The sequence below is a fragment of the Melanerpes formicivorus genome, unplaced genomic scaffold (assembly GCF_026170545.1).
Source record: "Melanerpes formicivorus ecotype bairdi unplaced genomic scaffold, bMelFor1.0.p_v2 SCAF_29, whole genome shotgun sequence".
NCBI lineage: Eukaryota > Metazoa > Chordata > Aves > Piciformes > Picidae > Melanerpes > Melanerpes formicivorus.
The window spans coordinates 8,437,679-8,454,742 of record NW_027142381.1 but is presented as its reverse complement, the minus strand read 5'-3'; the positions used below and the strand labels follow the sequence as shown (position 1 = coordinate 8,454,742).

Genomic DNA, 17,064 nt, shown 5'->3' with positions numbered 1-17,064 from the left:
CCTGCTCTGGGATGACCTCACTTGTGTGCCACGGTGTGTGCCAAGGGAGCTGAGAGCCCTGGGCAGGGTTGGCTCTCCTGATGACTGTGTTTGGAGCCACCAGATGACCTAACTCATCTCCTGCAGGCCTCCCAGATGATTGTGTCTTATGATGAGCATGAGGTCAACAACACCTTCAAGTTTGGTGTCATCTACCAGAAGTTCAGGCAGGTGAGTAATGCCTGTGCTGCTCCCCTGGAGCATGGCCTGGGGCTCTGGGGCTCTCAGTTGCAGATTTGGTCCCACAGCTGAGTCCATCCTGTGCAGGCAGGGACACCTCACACTACAGCAGGCTGCTCACAGCCACATCCAGCCTGGCCTTCAAAACCTCCAGGGATGAGGCTTCCACCACCTCCCTCTCTCACCACCCTCATGGGGAACAACTTCTCCCTAAGGTCTCATCTGAATCTCTCCTCCTCTAGCTTGGATCCATTCCCCCCAGTCCTATCACTACCCAACCCCCTCAAAAGTCCCTCCCCAGCTTTCTTGTAGCCCCTTCAGATACTGGCAGACCACAATGAGGTCTCAAAGCCTTTTTTCAGGCTCCCTCCAGATACTGGAAGGCCACAATGAGGTCTCCCCAGAGCCTTTTTTCAGGCTCCCTCCAGATACTGGAAGACCACAGTGAGGTCTCCTCAGAGCCTTCTTTCAGGCTCCCTCCAGGTACTGGAAGACCACAGTGAGGTCTCCTCAGAGCCTTCTTTCAGGCTCCCTCCAGGTACTGGAAGGCCACAGTGAGGTCTCCTCAGAGCCTTCCTTTCCCTGCCTCATTAAAAAAAGAAATGAGACATGAAGTGGCTGAAAAAAGCCCTTCGGTGTGGAAGTCGGCCCACGAGCTGCCGGGGGAAGTGGAAGTGGCTTGGAGCAGGCGTGGTGCTGTGATCAGCCGCCTGTTTAGGCAGCGGGAGGCTTCTGCCTGTCTCGGGGCGCTGCGGGCTCCGGGGCCGGCCGCGGGACTCCGCCCGGCAGCGCGGGGGCAGCGCAGCCTCCCGGAGGGGCTCCTGACAGCCGCTCCCCGGTGTCTTTACCCAGTGCATCGCGGGGTGGGCTGAGCAGCTCGGGCAAGACCCTGATTAAGGTCTGGTTGTCCTGCAGCAGCCGGGGGATGGTTGAGGTTGGGGTTTTCCGACGGAGGCTGCACTCCTGCTTTGCTTTCCTGAGCATTGTCCTCAGGTCCTTGCTGTTGGCCAGGAGTTGCTCTCAGCCTCTTCACCCCTTGCTCAGGAGATGCTCTCAGCCCCTTCACCCCTGCCTCAGGAGTTGCTCTCAGCCTCTTCACCCCTTGCTCAGGAGATGCTCTCAGCCCCTTCACCCCTGCCTCAGGAGTTGCTCTCAGCCTCTTCAACCCTTGCTCAGGAGTTGCCCTCAGCCCCTTCACCCCTTGCTCAGGAGATGCTCTCAGCCTCTTCATCCCTTGCTCAGGAGATGCTCTCAGCCTCTTCACCCCTTGCTCAGGAGATGCTCTCAGCCCCTTCACCCCTTGCTCAGGAGTTGCCCTCAGCCCCTTCACCCCTTGCTCAGGAGTTGCCCTCAGCCCCTTCACCCCTTGCTCAGGAGTTGCCCTCAGCCCCTTCACCCCTTGCTCAGGAGTTGCCCTCAGCCCCTTCACCCCTTGCTCAGGAGATGCTCTCAGCCTCTTCACCCCTTGCTCAGGAGATGCTCTCAGCCTCTTCACCCCTTGCTCAGGAGATGCTCTCAGCCTCTTCAACCCTTGCTCAGGAGATGCTCTCAGCCTCTTCAACCCTTGCTCAGGAGTTGCTCTTAGCCCCTTCACCCCTGGCTCAGGAGTTGCTCTCAGCCCCTTCACCCCTTGCTCAGGAGATGCTCTCAGCCTCCTCAACCCTTGCTCAGGAGATGCTCTCAGCCCCTTCACCCCTTGCTCAGGAGCTGCTCTCAAAGCACCATCAGAGCTGGGGCAGGACAGGTTCCATTCTGTGTGCTGTGGCACTTTTGGGGACAGCATGGGTGGATGGTAAGAAGATGCTCGAGAGGCCTTGAGCACAGCCCTGTGAGGAGAGGCTGAGGGAGCTGGGGTTGCTTAGCCTGGAGCAGAGGAGGCTCAGGGGAGACCTTCTTGCTCTCTACAGCTACCTGAAGGGAGGTTGTAGCCAGGTGGGGGTTGGTCTCTTCTCCCAGGCAAGCAGCAGCAGAACAAGAGGGCACAGTCTCAAGCTGTGCCAGGGGAAGTTTAGGCTGGAGGTGAGGAGAAAGTTCTTCCCAGCAAGAGAGATTGGCCCTTAGGATGTGCTGCCCAGGGAGGTGGTGGAGTCCCCATGCCTGGAGGCATTCAGGAGGGGATTGGATGTGGCACTTGGAGCCATGGTTTATTTGTCAGGAGGTGTTGGGTGACAGCTTGGACTTGATGATCCTTGAGGTCTTTTCCAACCTCGTTGATTCTATGCTGAGTTCAGGCAGCGTGGGGGCCTCTGTGGCTCAGCTGGACAGAGCTGTGGCCAGAGCCTCCTCCTCCCCCTGGCCCCAGCCCCGGTGGGCACTGCACAGCTGGTCTGGCTGCTGGAAGCAGGCAGCCCTGGGGCTCACAAAGGTGAACCTTGCGTCCTGCAGACCCAGGAGGAGGAGTTGTTTGGCAACAATGAGGAGAGTGCTGCCTTCAAGAGCTTCTTGAGTTTCCTGGGGGACACCATAACGCTGCAGGACTTCAAAGGGTAAGTTAACTAAACTGAATGATTTTTACCAGTGCCTTCAGCAAGGGCCCCTGGCGTGTGTAAAAATACCCACGGGTGAGAACAGAAGCTGGGGCTGTGCAGAGCAGCAGCAAATTTAGCTTTGGCTTTGGCTTGGCTGGCAGAGCTGGGGGAGTCTTCCAAAATGGGAGGAGAAAAAAAAAACCAACCTGGAGATGCCAGGAGAGAGAGGGGGAAAAAAAGCCTTCCTTGGGTGCAGCTTTGAGGTTGTGAGAAGATCTGGCTCTGCTCGAGCCACAGAGGAAAGGAGCTTGGGGTGGAAATGTGCCCAGGCTGGTGTGCCAGCCTGTGGGGTGGGCATGGGGTTGGGCAGAGACTCCCTGGGGCTGGGGAAGGCTGTGGGCTGGCAGGTGTGGGCACTGCCAGTCCCCTGGCTGTGGTCAGCCTGGTGGTCAGCCCAGCTGGGCTGCACACCGTGGCTGGTGCCTGGCTGTGGGACGGGACGTGGGGGTTGTGCTTTCCAGCCATAGATTCATGGAAGGGGTTGGGTTGGAAGGGACCTTCAGGATCATCCAGTTCCAACCAGGGACAGCTCCCACCAGCCCAGGTTGCTCAAGGCCTCATCCAACCTGGTTTTGAACACCTCCAAGAAGGAGGCATCCACAACCTCCCTGTCCCAGTGTCTCCCCACCCTCCCTGTCAAGAATCTCTTCCTCATCTCCAGCCTACATCTCCTCTCCTCAGGCTTAAAGCCATTGCCCCTTGTCCTAGCACTACAAGTCCTCCTAGAGAGTCCCTTCCCAGCTGGATCAAGACACAATGAGCTGCTTTGTGCTGCTGCCTGCCCCCTGACAGCTGGCAGTTGGGGTGCCCTCGTTAACGTCCCCTCCTTTCTGCCTGGCTTCGCCCTCGCCCGCAGCTTCCGCGGAGGCCTGGATGTCAGCCACGGGCAGACGGGCACGGAGTCGGTGTACACAGTGTTCAGGGACAGGGAGATCATGTTCCACGTCTCCACCAAGCTGCCTTTCACGGAGGGGGATGCCCAGCAGGTAAGAGAGGAGCTTCCTGGCGCAGCGGTGTCCGAGGCGCTGTGCGCCGGCTCTGCCCTGCCCAGTGCTGCCGAGCCCCCGTGCCAGCCTGGGCACCTGGAGCTGGTGTGTGCTGCTGAGGGAGCAGAGCCCCCAGCTTAGGATTTCCTTTCCCCCCACTCCACACAGCTGCAGAGGAAGAGGCACATCGGCAATGACATCGTGGCCATCATCTTCCAGGAGCAGAACACTCCCTTCGTGCCTGACATGATCGCCTCCAACTTCCTGCACGCCTACATCGTGGTGCAGGCCGAGAGCCCCGCGGCCGACAACGCAGCCTACAGGGTGAGGAGACCCTGCTGCTGCAGCTGAGCAATGGAGGGGGCTGCCTGGAGGGGGCTGCCTGGAGGGGGCTGCCCGGCCGGGACCCTGCCCCAGGGCACACCCAGTGCTGCCCCTGCCTGGTGCGCGGATGTCTGCAGGAGCAGTGTGCGGACTGGGTCTGTGTGGGAGGTGTGACAGCCCTGGGGCCAGGCTGGGCTGAGCTGGGCCAGGCTGGGCTGAGCTGGGCTGGACTAGGCTGAGCTGGGCCGGGCTGGGCTGAGCTGGGCTGGGCTGGGCTGAGCTGGGCTGGGCTAGGCTGAGCTGGGCTGGGCTAGGCTGAGCTGCCTGGAGCTGGGCTCTGCAGGGCTGAGCTGGGCTGGGCTCGGCTGAGCTGCATGGAGCTGGGCTCTGCAGGGCTGGACTGGGTTGAACATTGTGTCCCCCAGCATCAGCACCATCATCTTCCTCCCCCCCAGCATCAGCACCACCATCTCTCCCCCCCCCGCCCAGCATCAGCACCACCATCTCCCCCCCCCAGCATCAGCACCACCATCTCCCCCCCCCCAGCATCAGCACCACCATCTCTCCTCCCACAGCATCAGCACCACCATCTCTCCCCCCCCAGCATCAGCACCACCATCTCCTCACCCCCAGCATCAGCACCACCATCTCTCCCCCCCCAGCATCAGCACCACCATCTCTCCCCCCCCAGCATCAGCACCACCATCTCTCCCCCCCCAGCATCAGCACCACCATCTCTCCCCCCCCAGCATCAGCACCACCATCCCCCCAGCAGGAGAGGGCCACCTCTGGGGGCTGCCCTGCTGCAGCCCTGGCAGTAACACTTCTCTTGGCTCTGCAGGTGTCAGTCACGGCCCGGGAAGATGTCCCCTCCTTTGGCCCCCCCCCTGCCAAGCCCACCAGTGTTCCAGAAGGTGAGAGCTGACACGGGCAGCCCCTGCCCAGCCACCAAGCAAACCGCCACCTGCGGGTCTGAGGTGTTTGCAGCAGGGCTGTGCAGGGCGAATGAGAGCTCTGGAGACTCTGGGCACTTATTTCGCCTCCTAGTGCGGCCCCTGGGGCCTGTGGCAGGGCAGGAGAGCAGAGCCTGGTGCTGAGGGGTGCTCTCCCCCTCTTGGCTCTCCCCCTGCAGGGCCCTGAGTTCCGGGAGTTCCTGCTGACCAAGCTCATCAACGCCGAGAACGCCTGCTGCAAGTCCGACAAGTTTGCCAAGCTGGAGGTAACTCTGCCCCTGCCCAAAGCCTGCCCCTGCCTCAGCTCACCCCAATGGCTGTGGGACCCTGTGGGGCTGCCCACAGGAGGGGGACCAACCCCAGCTGTCCTCTGGGTCGGTGCCATTGTGCCCTTCTCCCCTGCCCAGGACAGGACACGGGCTGCCTTGTTGGACAACCTTCACGACGAGCTCCATGGGCACACCCAGACCATGCTGGGCCTGGGGCCTGAGGAGGACAAGCTGGAGAATGGGGGTCATGGAGGCTTTCTGGAGTCTTTCAAGGTAAAGCCCTGTCCTGTGCCAGCAGCAGAGTTGAAGGGCGTGAGGGGTGGGCAAAGCATCTTCTAGTGGCAGAGGTGGGTGAGCAGTGTGGGGGATGAGAGAGGTCCCCTGAGAGCTGAGCAGTGGCAAGGGGGTAGGAGCTCACTGCCCTCAGTGCTTGCTCAGCCAGCTAAACACCTGCCCTGGTGCCAGTGGGCACAGGCTGGCATGGTTGGTGGTGGTGAGTGCCAGCACCAGGGTGATGGCTGCAGGCATGGCTGGCAGGAGGGCTGCAGAGGGGTGAGCTGCTGGAGGGGGCAGGCTGGCCCTCCTCACAGCCTCCTTCAGGAGGTGGTGGTGTAAAAGAATGACTTTTTGGCCTGCTTTTTGTGTCCCAGAAGGTGGACTTTGCTCTCTTGGCATTGCAGGGTGTGCCAGGGCAGGTGGTGGGTGCTGTGCTTCAGGCTGGGCTGTGGCTGCCTGGCCACCTCAGGACCGTGCTCCTGGGCTGCCTCCTGGCATATGTCCTGCACTGTGTGCTGCCAGAGTGACCAGGGAGGTGGTGGATGAGGGCTGGAGAGGGGCAGGACCCCATCCCCATGGGGTCTTTCTGCCCAGTGCCTCCCACCTGTGACCCAGCCTGCAGCCCCTTCCTCCCCAGCTGGTGTCTGCTGAGCTCTGAGCAGGTGAGGGAGCTCCAAGGGGGTCAGCTAGGCTCTGAGCAGCCATCACCTCCTCGCCCTGGGGAGAAGAGCCAGTGGGCAGCCCCTGTGGGACAGGGTACTGGGATGCCCTGTGGCCCTGGCAGCCCCAGGCAGAAGCCCCTGTGTCTGCTTGGCCTGAGCCCTGCTGGAGCTGCACACACTGACTCTGTATGACTCACAGACCCCAAATAAAGGAGGACTGCTGGACTCTGGCTTGCTGTTTGTTACTGGATGGGCAGGAGGGGACAGCAGGGACTGTTGGGTGCCTTTCAGTCACCAGCATGGGCTGGGTGAGAGCTTGGGGCTGTAGCTCCTGCCCACTCCAGCTCAGGTCAGAAACCTCTGGAGCCAGCAGCAGTCCAGTGCCTGTGCACCATGGGTCTGGTGCTGGGCACCTCCAGAAGGTTGTCCCTTGGTGCTTTATTTCATTTACACTGAGCTGGGGTTCTGGGGCTGGAGGAGAGGAGAGGTGGCCATGGCCAGGCAGGTGGCACAGCAGCAGTTGAGAGGAATGGCTGTGAAGAGAAACTTGCCTGCAGTTGGCACTCTGGCATCAGAGTCCAGTTTGGGCTCCTGTTGCTATGGGGACTGCAGGAATGAGAATGTGGCTGTAGGTTGATTCAAACTTGAGCATTTCACTGCTGCTTTTCATAGCCTGTGCCAGGCTTCCCAGGCATCTCCTGGTTGCCTTTTGCTAAGTGCTTGGGCCAGCAGCTGAAGCAGAAGGTTCACATCCACTGAGCTTGGGGATGTGGCTCAGGCAAGGGCAGCCCAGGGGGAAGTGTGTCCAGAGCCAGGGGGTCCCACGATGCCCACTCTGGTGGGCAGAGGGAAGGAAGGGGCTGCTTGGCTGGGAGGGATGGAGACTGAAGGGAGAGCCTGTGGCTGCTGGGGGCATGAGGCTCTGCTGCTGTCTCTGGGTCTCTTGCAGAGGTGGAGGGGCTGAAGCAGCAGCAGCAGAGCTTTTGGGCTCTGTGTTTTGCCAGCACAAGACTGCTCAAAGGCAGAAGTTCTGTGGTGTGGCTGTGAAGCTTCCAGCTGTGGGGAGGATTTGGGGCAGGTTGGGGAGGTCTGCTGGCTTGCAGGAGAGATCCATGCAGGACCACCCTCCCTGAGTCCAGGGAGAATCATGGAGGTCTGCAGCCAGACACTTGGCTTATGGCTTGGCTCTAGTTGCGGGGTCTGGGAGGTCATCAGGCACTGGGCAGGAGGCTCTGGGGTGTGTTTGGTGCTGCTGATCCTGTAGCTGCAGTCCTCAGCCTTCACACCCAGAGTTGTGGGGGGCAATGGGGGAAAATCCAACCCTGTTCTGGCTGTGGGGCTGCTGCTGGGGCTGCAGAGAGCAGTGGCAGCTGCTGTCACTCACTGTGGTGTTGCTGCTGTGCGCCAGCCCTGGAGGGAGGACCCCACAGGTCCCACCCCAGCGTGCCTGGGGGGGACTGGAACTGGAGGGGAAGGGTTTGGGGTTGGTGGCCCTGCAGGGCAGTGGTGACCTGGTGTCCCCTGTGCCCTGTGAGTGCAGAGAGCCATCCGGGTGCGCAGCCACTCCATGGAGACGATGGTGGGCAGCCAGAAGAAGCACCATGCTGGTGGCATCCCAGGCAGCCTCAGTGGGGGCATCGTGCACAACAGCAGCGAGGTGACCAAGACCACCTTCTCGGTGAGTGCCTCCTGCTGGCCCTTTGTCTGCCCCCCTCCCCCAGCCCTGGCAGGGTGAATGTGAGGGCCAGGAGAAGAGGTGAGCAGAGTGTGGTGGTTGTCAGTGCTGTGTTCAAGGTGGCTTTTTGTCCTGTGGAAGAAATGCAAATTGGCCTCCTGGGGCTTTCAGCCCCCAAGCACCAGGGAGGTAGGAAAGAACATCTGGCACTAGGGGTTCTCTGGGGGCACAGGCTGAGTGAGGGTGGTGGGCAGCATTGTGGGATGCTGTCCTGGTTCAGGGAGCCTGCAGGAAGGAGCTTTGCTGCCTAGCCTGGGCTGTTCTGTGCTTTCAGCCCCCAGTGCCAGCAGCTGCTGCCAAGAACCAGTCCAGGAGCCCCATCAAGCGCCGCTCGGGGCTGTTCCCTCGCCTGCACACCAGCTCCGAGAGCCAGGCCGAGAGCAGGACAAGGTGGTGAGTTTGGCAGTGGCCTGGGCACCGAGGTTGAAAGCCCCTTTTGCCTGTTAAAGAGTAGAGGAGCTGTTGGTGGGTGCTGGACACCTTGCCTGGGGCGCAGCCTCCGCTTTCCAGGCAAGCCGGAGGCCAGAGCGTGTCCGAGGAACGGAGCCTTGGATCCCCGCTGCAGAGCACAGTGGTGGTCCCCAGAGCATCTGCTGCTCACCACCCAGCGTTGTGCTGTTGGGGACTGCAATTTGGCCACCCTGTTTGAATCCCTTGTGCAACTCCTGCAGCCTGCCTCTTTGTGCCCTCAGTGACAGCGTTTCTGGAGCCCAGAAGACTCCGGATTTGGGACATTCTTCCCAGGAGATGAAATCTGAGACCTCATCCAACCCCAGCTCCCCTGAAATATGCCCCAACAAAGACAGGTGAGCCAGGAGGGGCCCTGTCCTCCCCTGACAGGAGCTCAAGTCACCCCCCTAGCTGGCAGGCCGTCAGGGGCTTGTCAAACAAAGCCATCCCCAGGTTTTTACTATAAATAAGTCTGATATTGAGGGAGGAGAAAAAGCTTCTGGTGATTCACAGCACAGCTCCTCTGTGGGCTGAAAATAGTCATCTTTAGAGGAGAGGAGGAAGAGCCAGGAGTGGTGCTGGGAGAGAATTTGCCCAAACCCTGCCAGCACAGGAGCTGGGGAGACCTGTGGTGCCCATCCTGCCCGCTCCCCCTGCCAGCTGGGGGTCAGCCTGGCCCAGGGGTCTCTGCTGATGGCACCCTCCAGCCCCTGGGGATGCCACTGCCTCGTGGTTAGCACCTGGGGAGGTTCATCTCCATGGCAGCAGCCCTGCTCCGGGAGGGGGGGAGCACGGGAGGGTCTGTCCCCGCTGGTACAGCCCGGGGGCGCCTGGCTTGGCGAGCCACAGCCCTGAGCCCTTGGCTTTGTCTCCCCTCCCCTCCTAGGCCGTTCATTAAGCTGAAGGAGAACGGGAGGTCGAACATCTCCCGCTCCTCCTCGAGCACCAGCAGCTTCAGCAGCACGGCAGGGGAGAGCGAGACCCTGGAGGAGTACGACAGCGTGGTAGGTGCCGCCCCCTCCCCGCCCTGTGCCTGGCGCCCCCGCCGGGAGCCTTGCCGGGCAGGCTGCGGGGCAGGAGGAGCTCTGCCGGGGGGCGGGCGGGTGGCAGGGGTCTGCCGGGCAGTGGGTGTGGGGGAGCAGAGCGGGGTGCCCGGAGCTGGGTGCCCGGAGCTGGGTGCCCAGGAGGTAGCCGTGCCCTGGTGTGTCCCCCCGCAGGGCAGCCAGCCCTCCACCGCCTCGCCCTTCAAGCAGGACGTCTTTGTCTACAGCGCCTCGCCTGGCAGCGACAGCCCCGGCATGGGGGCTGCGGCCACCCCTGTCATCATGAGCAGGAGCCCCACAGGTGGGTCGGGGGGGTCCCAGGAGGACGCCAGCTCAAGCCCTGCCCCTCGCTTGCTCCCGAGGCGTGGGCCCCGGGGGCCTGGTTGCTGCGCTCCCCGGGGGGAGTTTGTGTCCCCGCTCTCGGCTGGGGCTGTTCCCTCCCTTCTGCCCTGGCGGGCGAGCGCGGTAGCCCTGGAAACTCGAACCGGCTGTCTCCAGGGCCCCAGCCATGACTCACCAATGATTTAATAACCCAGCAGCTTCCCCTGGCCTTGGCTCCGTGCTGCTGCCGCCGCCAGCTCCCACCTTCCAGTCGGACCACTTGCAAAAGGAGGCTCAATTCGGCAGGGCAGCAAAGGCTGCCGGTGCTGCTGCCTCTGGTGCCAGGCTGGTGGGGCTGGGGGCTGTCAGTCACCTTGTGCCCACAGACCACGGTGGCTTTAACCTCCTCGTGGGGCTGCACTTCTCCCTGGGGGACACCACAGCCCTGGTGAAAACACTCGGTGTGAGCTCAGGAGCCTCTTGTGAGGCCAGGGAGGGGGACACAAGGGCAAGTCCCACCTTGAAAAGCACTCTGGAGGGGCAAAGCCCACCTTGAAGAGCGCTCTGGAGGGGCAAAGAGCGCTCTGGAGGGGCCAAGCCCCAACCTGAAGAGCGCTCTGGAGGGGCAAAGAGCGTTCTGGAGGGGCAAAGCCCACCTTGAAGAGTGCTCTGGGGGGGCAAAGAGCATTCTGGAGGGGCAAAGCCCACCCTGCAGAGCGCTCTGGAGCGCCCAAGCCCCCCCTGAAGAGCGCTCGGAGCAGGAACCGCCTGGGAGGAGCTGGGCTGCAGAGCAGAGCCCGCCTGGCTCTTTGTGTCTCAGCACCCCACAGGTCCTCCTCCTCCTCAGCTCCTCAGGGATTTTTTCTGAACTATTAAGCCAGCCCCTTTTTTAATGTTTCCAGTGTTTATTTTGTGTTTTGCCTGCCAAGAAGAGGGGAATCCACCCATACATTATAGGGATCAGTCACTGCTCGGAGCCTTTTCCAGTGGCATTTCCAGTCGAGAGGCTGCGAGATGCAATTAAGCCTCAATTGACTCCATCAAAGCCACTTAATGTACAGCTTTAGGGGGGGGTGAGGGGGGGTGGGGTGTGTGTGTTCTCCTGTTGGGGTTTTTTTTTTTGGCCAAACACTCAGCCAAGACAGATGAAACGTTGGTAGGAAGTGCCTGGCTGTCAGGCTGCTCCGGCACAGTCAGCTCCGCAGCTGCCGCAAATATTTGCCTTCCCTGATGGTTGTTTTCGTTCCTTGCTTTCCCCTCCCCTCCAGCAGATGTCAAGAACAGGAACTCTCCAAGGTCAAACCTGAAGTTTCGCTTCGACAAGCTCAGCCACGGCAGCTCCAGCTCGGTAGGTGCTGGTGCCTGGTGCTGGGCGAGGTCCCTGGGGGGGGCTGCATCCTGCCCTGCTCAGCTGCAGCCACGTGCCGGGGACCTGGGGGTGGGGGGGTAGTGGGGTGGTGGTTCTGGGTCTTGTGGGGGCTGCAGGAGGCATGCAGAGAGAGAGGCAAGGGATTCATGGCTGCTTGCCCCTTTGTTTGCAACCAACCCATGTTCTGTTCTCCACTCAGAGCCACTAGCAGGAGGAAGGAGTCATGAGCTGGTCACAGGTGAGTGGCTGTGAGATGGGGGCCTGCAAAGGGCCCTGTCCCCCCTGTGCCTTGCAGCTGCTGGCACTGCTTACTGCTGCACACCTCCTCACTAACATCCCTGGAAGCATCCTAAAGGCCTTGGCAAGGTGTGGGACTCTGAGGAGCACTCAGCTGCCTGGATGGGGCTGTGAGCAACCTGCTCTGGTGTGAGGTGTCCCTGCCCATGGCAGGGGGGGTTGGAACTGGATGAGCCTTGAGGTCCCTTCCAGCCCTGACAACCCTGTGCTTCTAACTGCTGTGCAGCTCCCTGTTCCTCCTACCTGGAGGTGCTCCTACAGTGCTTCTTCCACCCACTCCAGGGACCACAGGGCACAGCTCCATAGAGTTTGTTTGTCCCCAGTTAAGCCTTGTGAAGCCTTGTGCCTGCCTCTGCAGGGAGGGGGAAGCTGGCTGGGCTGTGCCCTGTGGGGGGAGAAGCAGAGCAGCCTCCTTACCCCCCCTCCAAACTCCAGCTGGAAACAGCCAGGTGGAGTTCCCAGGCAGAGGTGAAGGGAGAGAGCAGCAGGGTTCGCCTGGGGGCACTTGCTGCCCGGGGGCATGGCTTGTCCCCACGAGTGGCTGCCCCCACTTGGGAGGCCCTCTCAAGCCCCAGGCAGGCTATTTATTGGTTTTTCTCACAGGCTCCAGTTCCTGGAGTCCTCCTCTGCCATGGAATTGGGGGTGTCATTAGGAAGCCCCTAGCTGAGCAGGACAGCCCACCAGACCTGGAGTGAGGGATCTCCCCCTCCCAAAGCATAGCTCTCCAGATGCCTTCATCTTCAGCTTCCTCCTCTCCCAGCCAGGGGGGATGGGTGGCTTGGTGTGCTGGGGTGGGCACTGCCGTGGCACTGGGCCCCCCACCTGGCACCAGCAGAGGGGATGTTCTCCTGCCACAGCCCCTGACATGCTTATCCTTTCCTTCTTTGCAGAGGATTTTTGGTGGCCCGTGGGAAGAGGCAGGCCCTGGCCCTGGCAGCACGGTGCCCTCGCCCTGCGCCGGGGAGAAGCTCTCACCCTGCTGCCATCCTGCCCTGGCAGGGACCCAGCCACCTTCCCACCGGGTGAACCCCTCCCAGCAAACACCCTGCACCCCTCCCTCTGTGCCTGGGGCTGGGGAGATCATCTCCCACTGCCTGGCACCCACCTGTGGCTGGAGGCTGTGTCCCCTCCGCGGTGCTGTGTCACCCTCTGGGCACCTGTGTGTGCTGCAGCTGGTGGGTGCCAGGCGGGCACCACCTATCCATTCATCCCCTCCTGGCTTGCCCACCGGCTCCTCTGGGGCAGAGGGAAGCAGGGTGAATGCCAGGCCCCTCCATGCTTTGTTTGCAGCTGTCAGTGGGGAAGCAGAGGGTCTGTGTGTGTGTGGGCAGGGGGTGGGCAGGGCACCGAGGTGCCTGCTTGGCCCCACCGCTTGCTGTTGCTTTTCTCAGTTTGGAGGAAGTTTGTTTGTCCTCAGTTAAGCCTTGTGAAGCCTTGTGCCTGCCTCTGCAGGGAGGGGGAAGCTGGCTGGGCTGTGCCCTGTGGGGGGAGAAGCAGAGCAGCCTCCTTACCCCCCTCCAAACTCCAGCTGGAAACAGCCAGGTGGAGTTCCCAGGCAGAGGTTTGGAGGAGCCTCCCCCCGGGGGGCTCTCCCTGGGGCAGGGGGGCTGCAGCAGCTCACCAGCTGCCCCCTTCCAGCCCATCACTCACCTCACAGAGCCCCTGGGGTAGAGCAGCCTCTTACTGTGTGCTCAGCTTCTGGCACAAGAGGAGGGTTGGAGCGGCCCTGGGGGAGCAGAGCCGCTTGCCAGGGCCGACTCAGCCTCTCTTGGCAGCCTTGGGAATGGTTTCTGTGTCCTCCCTGCTTTTCCCTGCCTGAAGCTCTGAGCACAGGCCTGGAGAAGGTTAACCAAAGCTAGAGCTGTAGGAAATCTACAGACCAGAGCAGGGACTCGGAGGGAACTCACCTGACGGGCTCTGCTTTGCCCTGTGGTTGGATCCCCAGGCAAGAGCTCTGGAGATCTGGGGGGCAGTAGGCTGCTGCCCCCTCACAGGGTCTGTCCTGCTGCTTCTCAACCTGCTTCTGTTTGTTTTGAAAGACAAGGGTTAGGAATTCTGCAAGGGAGCATCCCTGCAATGCCCTTCCCCCCCCCCCCCCCCCAAAGAATACCTCTCTGAACATGCCAAGAAATCCTCCTGCTCTTCACTGGAGCTTTGCCTGAAGCTCACTGAACTCTGTCCGTGGGTTTCCCCCTTTGCTTTCTGACACTGCAATGCTGCAGACATTCCCTCCCCTTACCACCATGGCCAAAACCCCATGAAATGGGTTCTGGACCTCATGTGACAGCAGTTCTCTGAGCTCCTGATCCCTAACGAAGACAACTTCCAGTGCCAAAGGTGACTTGGTGCAGCTGGAGCTCCGAGGGGCACCAAGTGCCCCACAGCCACTCTGAGGAGGCAGAGGCAGAGCTGCATGCCTGGAACAGCCCTGGCAGCGGCTGTGGTGCTCCCCAGGGATGCCTCTCTCCGAAGGCAAGTGCTTGTAGAAGCAAACCATCACCTCTCCTCCTCCTGCCACCACCCCCAGGCCAGGGCCAAGCCAAGCTGGGCCAGACTGGCTCTGCGTGGCTGGCACCCTGGCCTCACCTAGGTGCTCCCACTTGTGTGTGTGTGTGATCCACCCTCTGACAAGGCTGCAGCCCTCATGGGGCAGGAGTCAGATGAAAGGAGGGGACCTGGTTGTGGAGAAGGTGGAGAGCAGTCTCCCAGGCACCGAGTGTGCTTTGTGGGACCGGTAAGCCCCAGTGACCACCAGCAGGGACCTCCCCTCCTGCTTGCAGCGAGCTGCACCTCAACAGAGTTTGAACCTGGGGGTTTTCTTTGCAAGAGGAGAAGCAGGGTGTGCTTGGCCTGTCCCTAGCCAGCTCTGGATGTCTCAGGTTCCACAGAACTTTGCTGTTCAGCACTTCTGTCTGATGATGCTTTGGTTGCACTTTCCAGCCCCCTATCCCCCCCCAGTTCTTCCCCATTGGAGCTTAGGATCTGTGTTCCTTACACTGACTGCCACGACCTGCTTCAGGGGCTGGCCTTGGCTTGCTTCCCTTGCTCCCACAGGCATCCTCCTTCACCTGGGTGTTGATCTCCATGAGATCTTTCAGCAGAAGGTGTCAGTTGGGCTCTTCACTTTTGGTTCTTGGGTTTTGGTTATTTTTGTGTTGGTGGTGGTTTGGGTTTTTTGGTTGGTTTGGGTTTGGTTTGGTTTTACTTGGAACTGACTTTCCTTTTGGTCCTAGAGTGGTTAATAAGAGTCATTAAAAGGGACTGACAGACAGGCAGGGCAGTGGGAAGCTTCAGGGAGACAGTCAGGGTGTGTTGGGCTTGCCTGTGCCACACCAGCCTGCTGGAGAGGCAGCAGGGCCAGGAGCTGGGCTGGTGGGGGGCAGCACTTCTCACAACAGCTTGTGGAGACCCAGTGCAGCATCCCCCCTGAGCAGCTGGGCAGCTCCAGCTCCTGCCCTGCCAGGCTGTGGTGTGGCTCCTGGCACTGCCCTGGGGTGTGCTGAGCCGTCCCCAGGGGTGCTGGGACTGGCTGCTGTGTGGCAGCTCGGAGGTGTCTGCGCTGCCAGCAGAGGGTGAAGGTGTCCCTGCAGAGGCATTGCAAACTGTGTTTTGTGCTTACCAGTGTCTCCCTCTCACACATCCATCTGTCTGTGGCAGTGCTTTTCATGTATGTCCTGGGAAGGATCCTTAGCTGACCCCAAGCTTCGTGGGCAGTGCATTTTGATCCCCACTGTTTCCATGCCCATAACCTCTACCAGACTCAGAGGTGACTTGGCACAGGCAGCAGGAGCTGACAGGCAGGCTGGGGAGCAATCAAGGGGACTTGATGAGGTTTCAGACCCCCAGCTGCTCCTGCTGCTGCTTGGCTGGGGCCAGTTCATGCCCTTGGGGATGGGCAGGGTGGGTCCAGGTCTCCAGCGCTGGAGCTGCAGGCTCTGAGTCCTGGCAGCGGGGCGGAGGGAACCCTGCTCCCCACCCCCCAGCAGTGCCTCCTGCCTTGGTGGCCCTGGGCACTGTCTTGCCCCTGCAGAGCTGGCAGTGAGCTGCTGCTGCTGCTGCTCCTTCTGGGTCGTTCTGCAGGAGAACACTGAGGACCTGTTTGTGTCCTCTCCAAATGCCACAAAGTCAAGCACAGGACTACACTCAAGCACAACCTGAGAGTGCTGTTTTCTTCTGAGCAGCAAGAAGGGATCCTAAGCACAAACTCAGCTTCTGTCCAGAGCTCTGAAGGTCTTCAGGAACAGCAGCTGGAGGGAGCAGGCTGTACTGATGTGGGTGGGCATTGAACTAGGGCTGAAGTTCCTGGGCTGCAAGAGGTGCCTCAGGCTGGATGTGAGGAGGAAGTTCTTCCCCATGAGAGTGGTGAAGCCCTGGAATGGGTTGTCCAGGGAGGTGGTTGAGGCCCTGTCCCTGGAGGTGTTTAAGGCCAGGCTGGATGAGGCTCTGGCCAGGCTGATCTAGTGTGGGGTGTCCCTGCCCATGGCAGGGGGGTTGGAACTAGCTGATCCTTGTGGTCCCTTCCAACCCTGACTGATACTATGACAACTGCCTTTAAACCCAGAGCTCAGCACCTCCACAGATGGCTCCTGGCACTCACCTGGCTTTAAGGCTGCTCTCCCAACCTCAGCTTGGTCAGGAGCCTGTCCCCCACCCCCTCTCCCCCCTCTCCCCATCCCCAGAGCATGCTTTCATTACCCTCACTGAATGTAGCACTGCCTGTGTCCTGCAAAGGGAGATGCTGAACTTCCACCATTAGAATGTGAAGAGGGTTTGGAGAGGGAAAGCCAAGCAGAAGCCAAGGCAAAGCAGCCCCCCTGAAGGCGAAGATGCAGCCTGGCAGAGTTCCCTTCTCACGCAGAGGCAACGCTTTGCAGCTCCTGGTGGCCTATGTCTGGTGTAAATACTGTACATTTAATTTATTGCTGTGGTAAGCAGGTTGTACTTGTTCTGTATAAAAGGAAAGGGTCACAGATTGTATATTTTGTTGCTTAACTGGTGTCTTTGCCAAAGTTCACAATAAATAACATATTTTGTGTCCATGCTGCTGCTGCGCTGGCTGTGCCCATCGAGCCGGGGGGGCACCCGGAGAGGGGGAGCTGGGGGGGAGCTGGTGGTGCTCTTGACAGCAGCAGATGGCACCCATGGGGTGGATCTGCTGAGGAGGTGTTCAAGAGGGGGTTGGAGTAGCACTTGGTGCCATGGTTTAGTCATGAGGTCTGTGGTGACAGCTTGGACTTGATGATCTTTTGAGGTCTCTTCCAGCCCTTGGTGATTCTGTGGTTGGCAGAGGGCAGGAAGGGGGGGGGTGGGGGTGGGGAAGGGGCATTTGGAATAGGTTGCAGAGAGGTGGTTGAGGATCCATCCCTGGAGGCATTCAAGGTCAAGCTTGATGGGGCCTTGAGCAACCTGATCTACTTGGAGATGCATCCAGGTCTGGAGCCTCTGTGCCAGGAAGGATCTGGAGGTGCTGGAAGGTGCCCAGAGAAGGGCCAGGAGGAGGAGCAGAGGGCTGGAGCTGCTCTGCTGCGAGGACAGACTGAGGGAGTTGGGGTTGTGCAGGCTGGAGAGGAGGAGGTTCCCAGGAGACCTAATTGTGGCCTTCCAGGATCTGAGGGAGGCTACAAGAAAGCT

At 60.6% G+C, this 17,064-nt stretch overlaps 1 protein-coding gene across 1 annotated transcript in view; it reads left to right on the top strand.

The window, feature by feature from the left end:
* Positions 1-16,462, top strand: part of RAP1GAP2 (RAP1 GTPase activating protein 2) — a 68,994-nt gene extending 52,532 nt beyond the window's left edge. The window contains 16 exon segments of the mRNA XM_068154884.1: positions 127-210; positions 2,605-2,705; positions 3,604-3,733; positions 3,902-4,057; positions 4,899-4,937; positions 4,939-4,971; positions 5,190-5,276; positions 5,418-5,552; positions 7,758-7,895; positions 8,227-8,345; positions 8,645-8,758; positions 9,289-9,406; positions 9,620-9,746; positions 11,038-11,114; positions 11,335-11,373; positions 12,324-16,462. Coding sequence (XP_068010985.1) covers positions 127-210; positions 2,605-2,705; positions 3,604-3,733; positions 3,902-4,057; positions 4,899-4,937; positions 4,939-4,971; positions 5,190-5,276; positions 5,418-5,552; positions 7,758-7,895; positions 8,227-8,345; positions 8,645-8,758; positions 9,289-9,406; positions 9,620-9,746; positions 11,038-11,114; positions 11,335-11,343 — 1,467 coding nt within the window. The 3' untranslated portion in view covers positions 11,344-11,373; positions 12,324-16,462.
* The last annotated feature ends 602 nt before the right edge of the window (positions 16,463-17,064 follow it).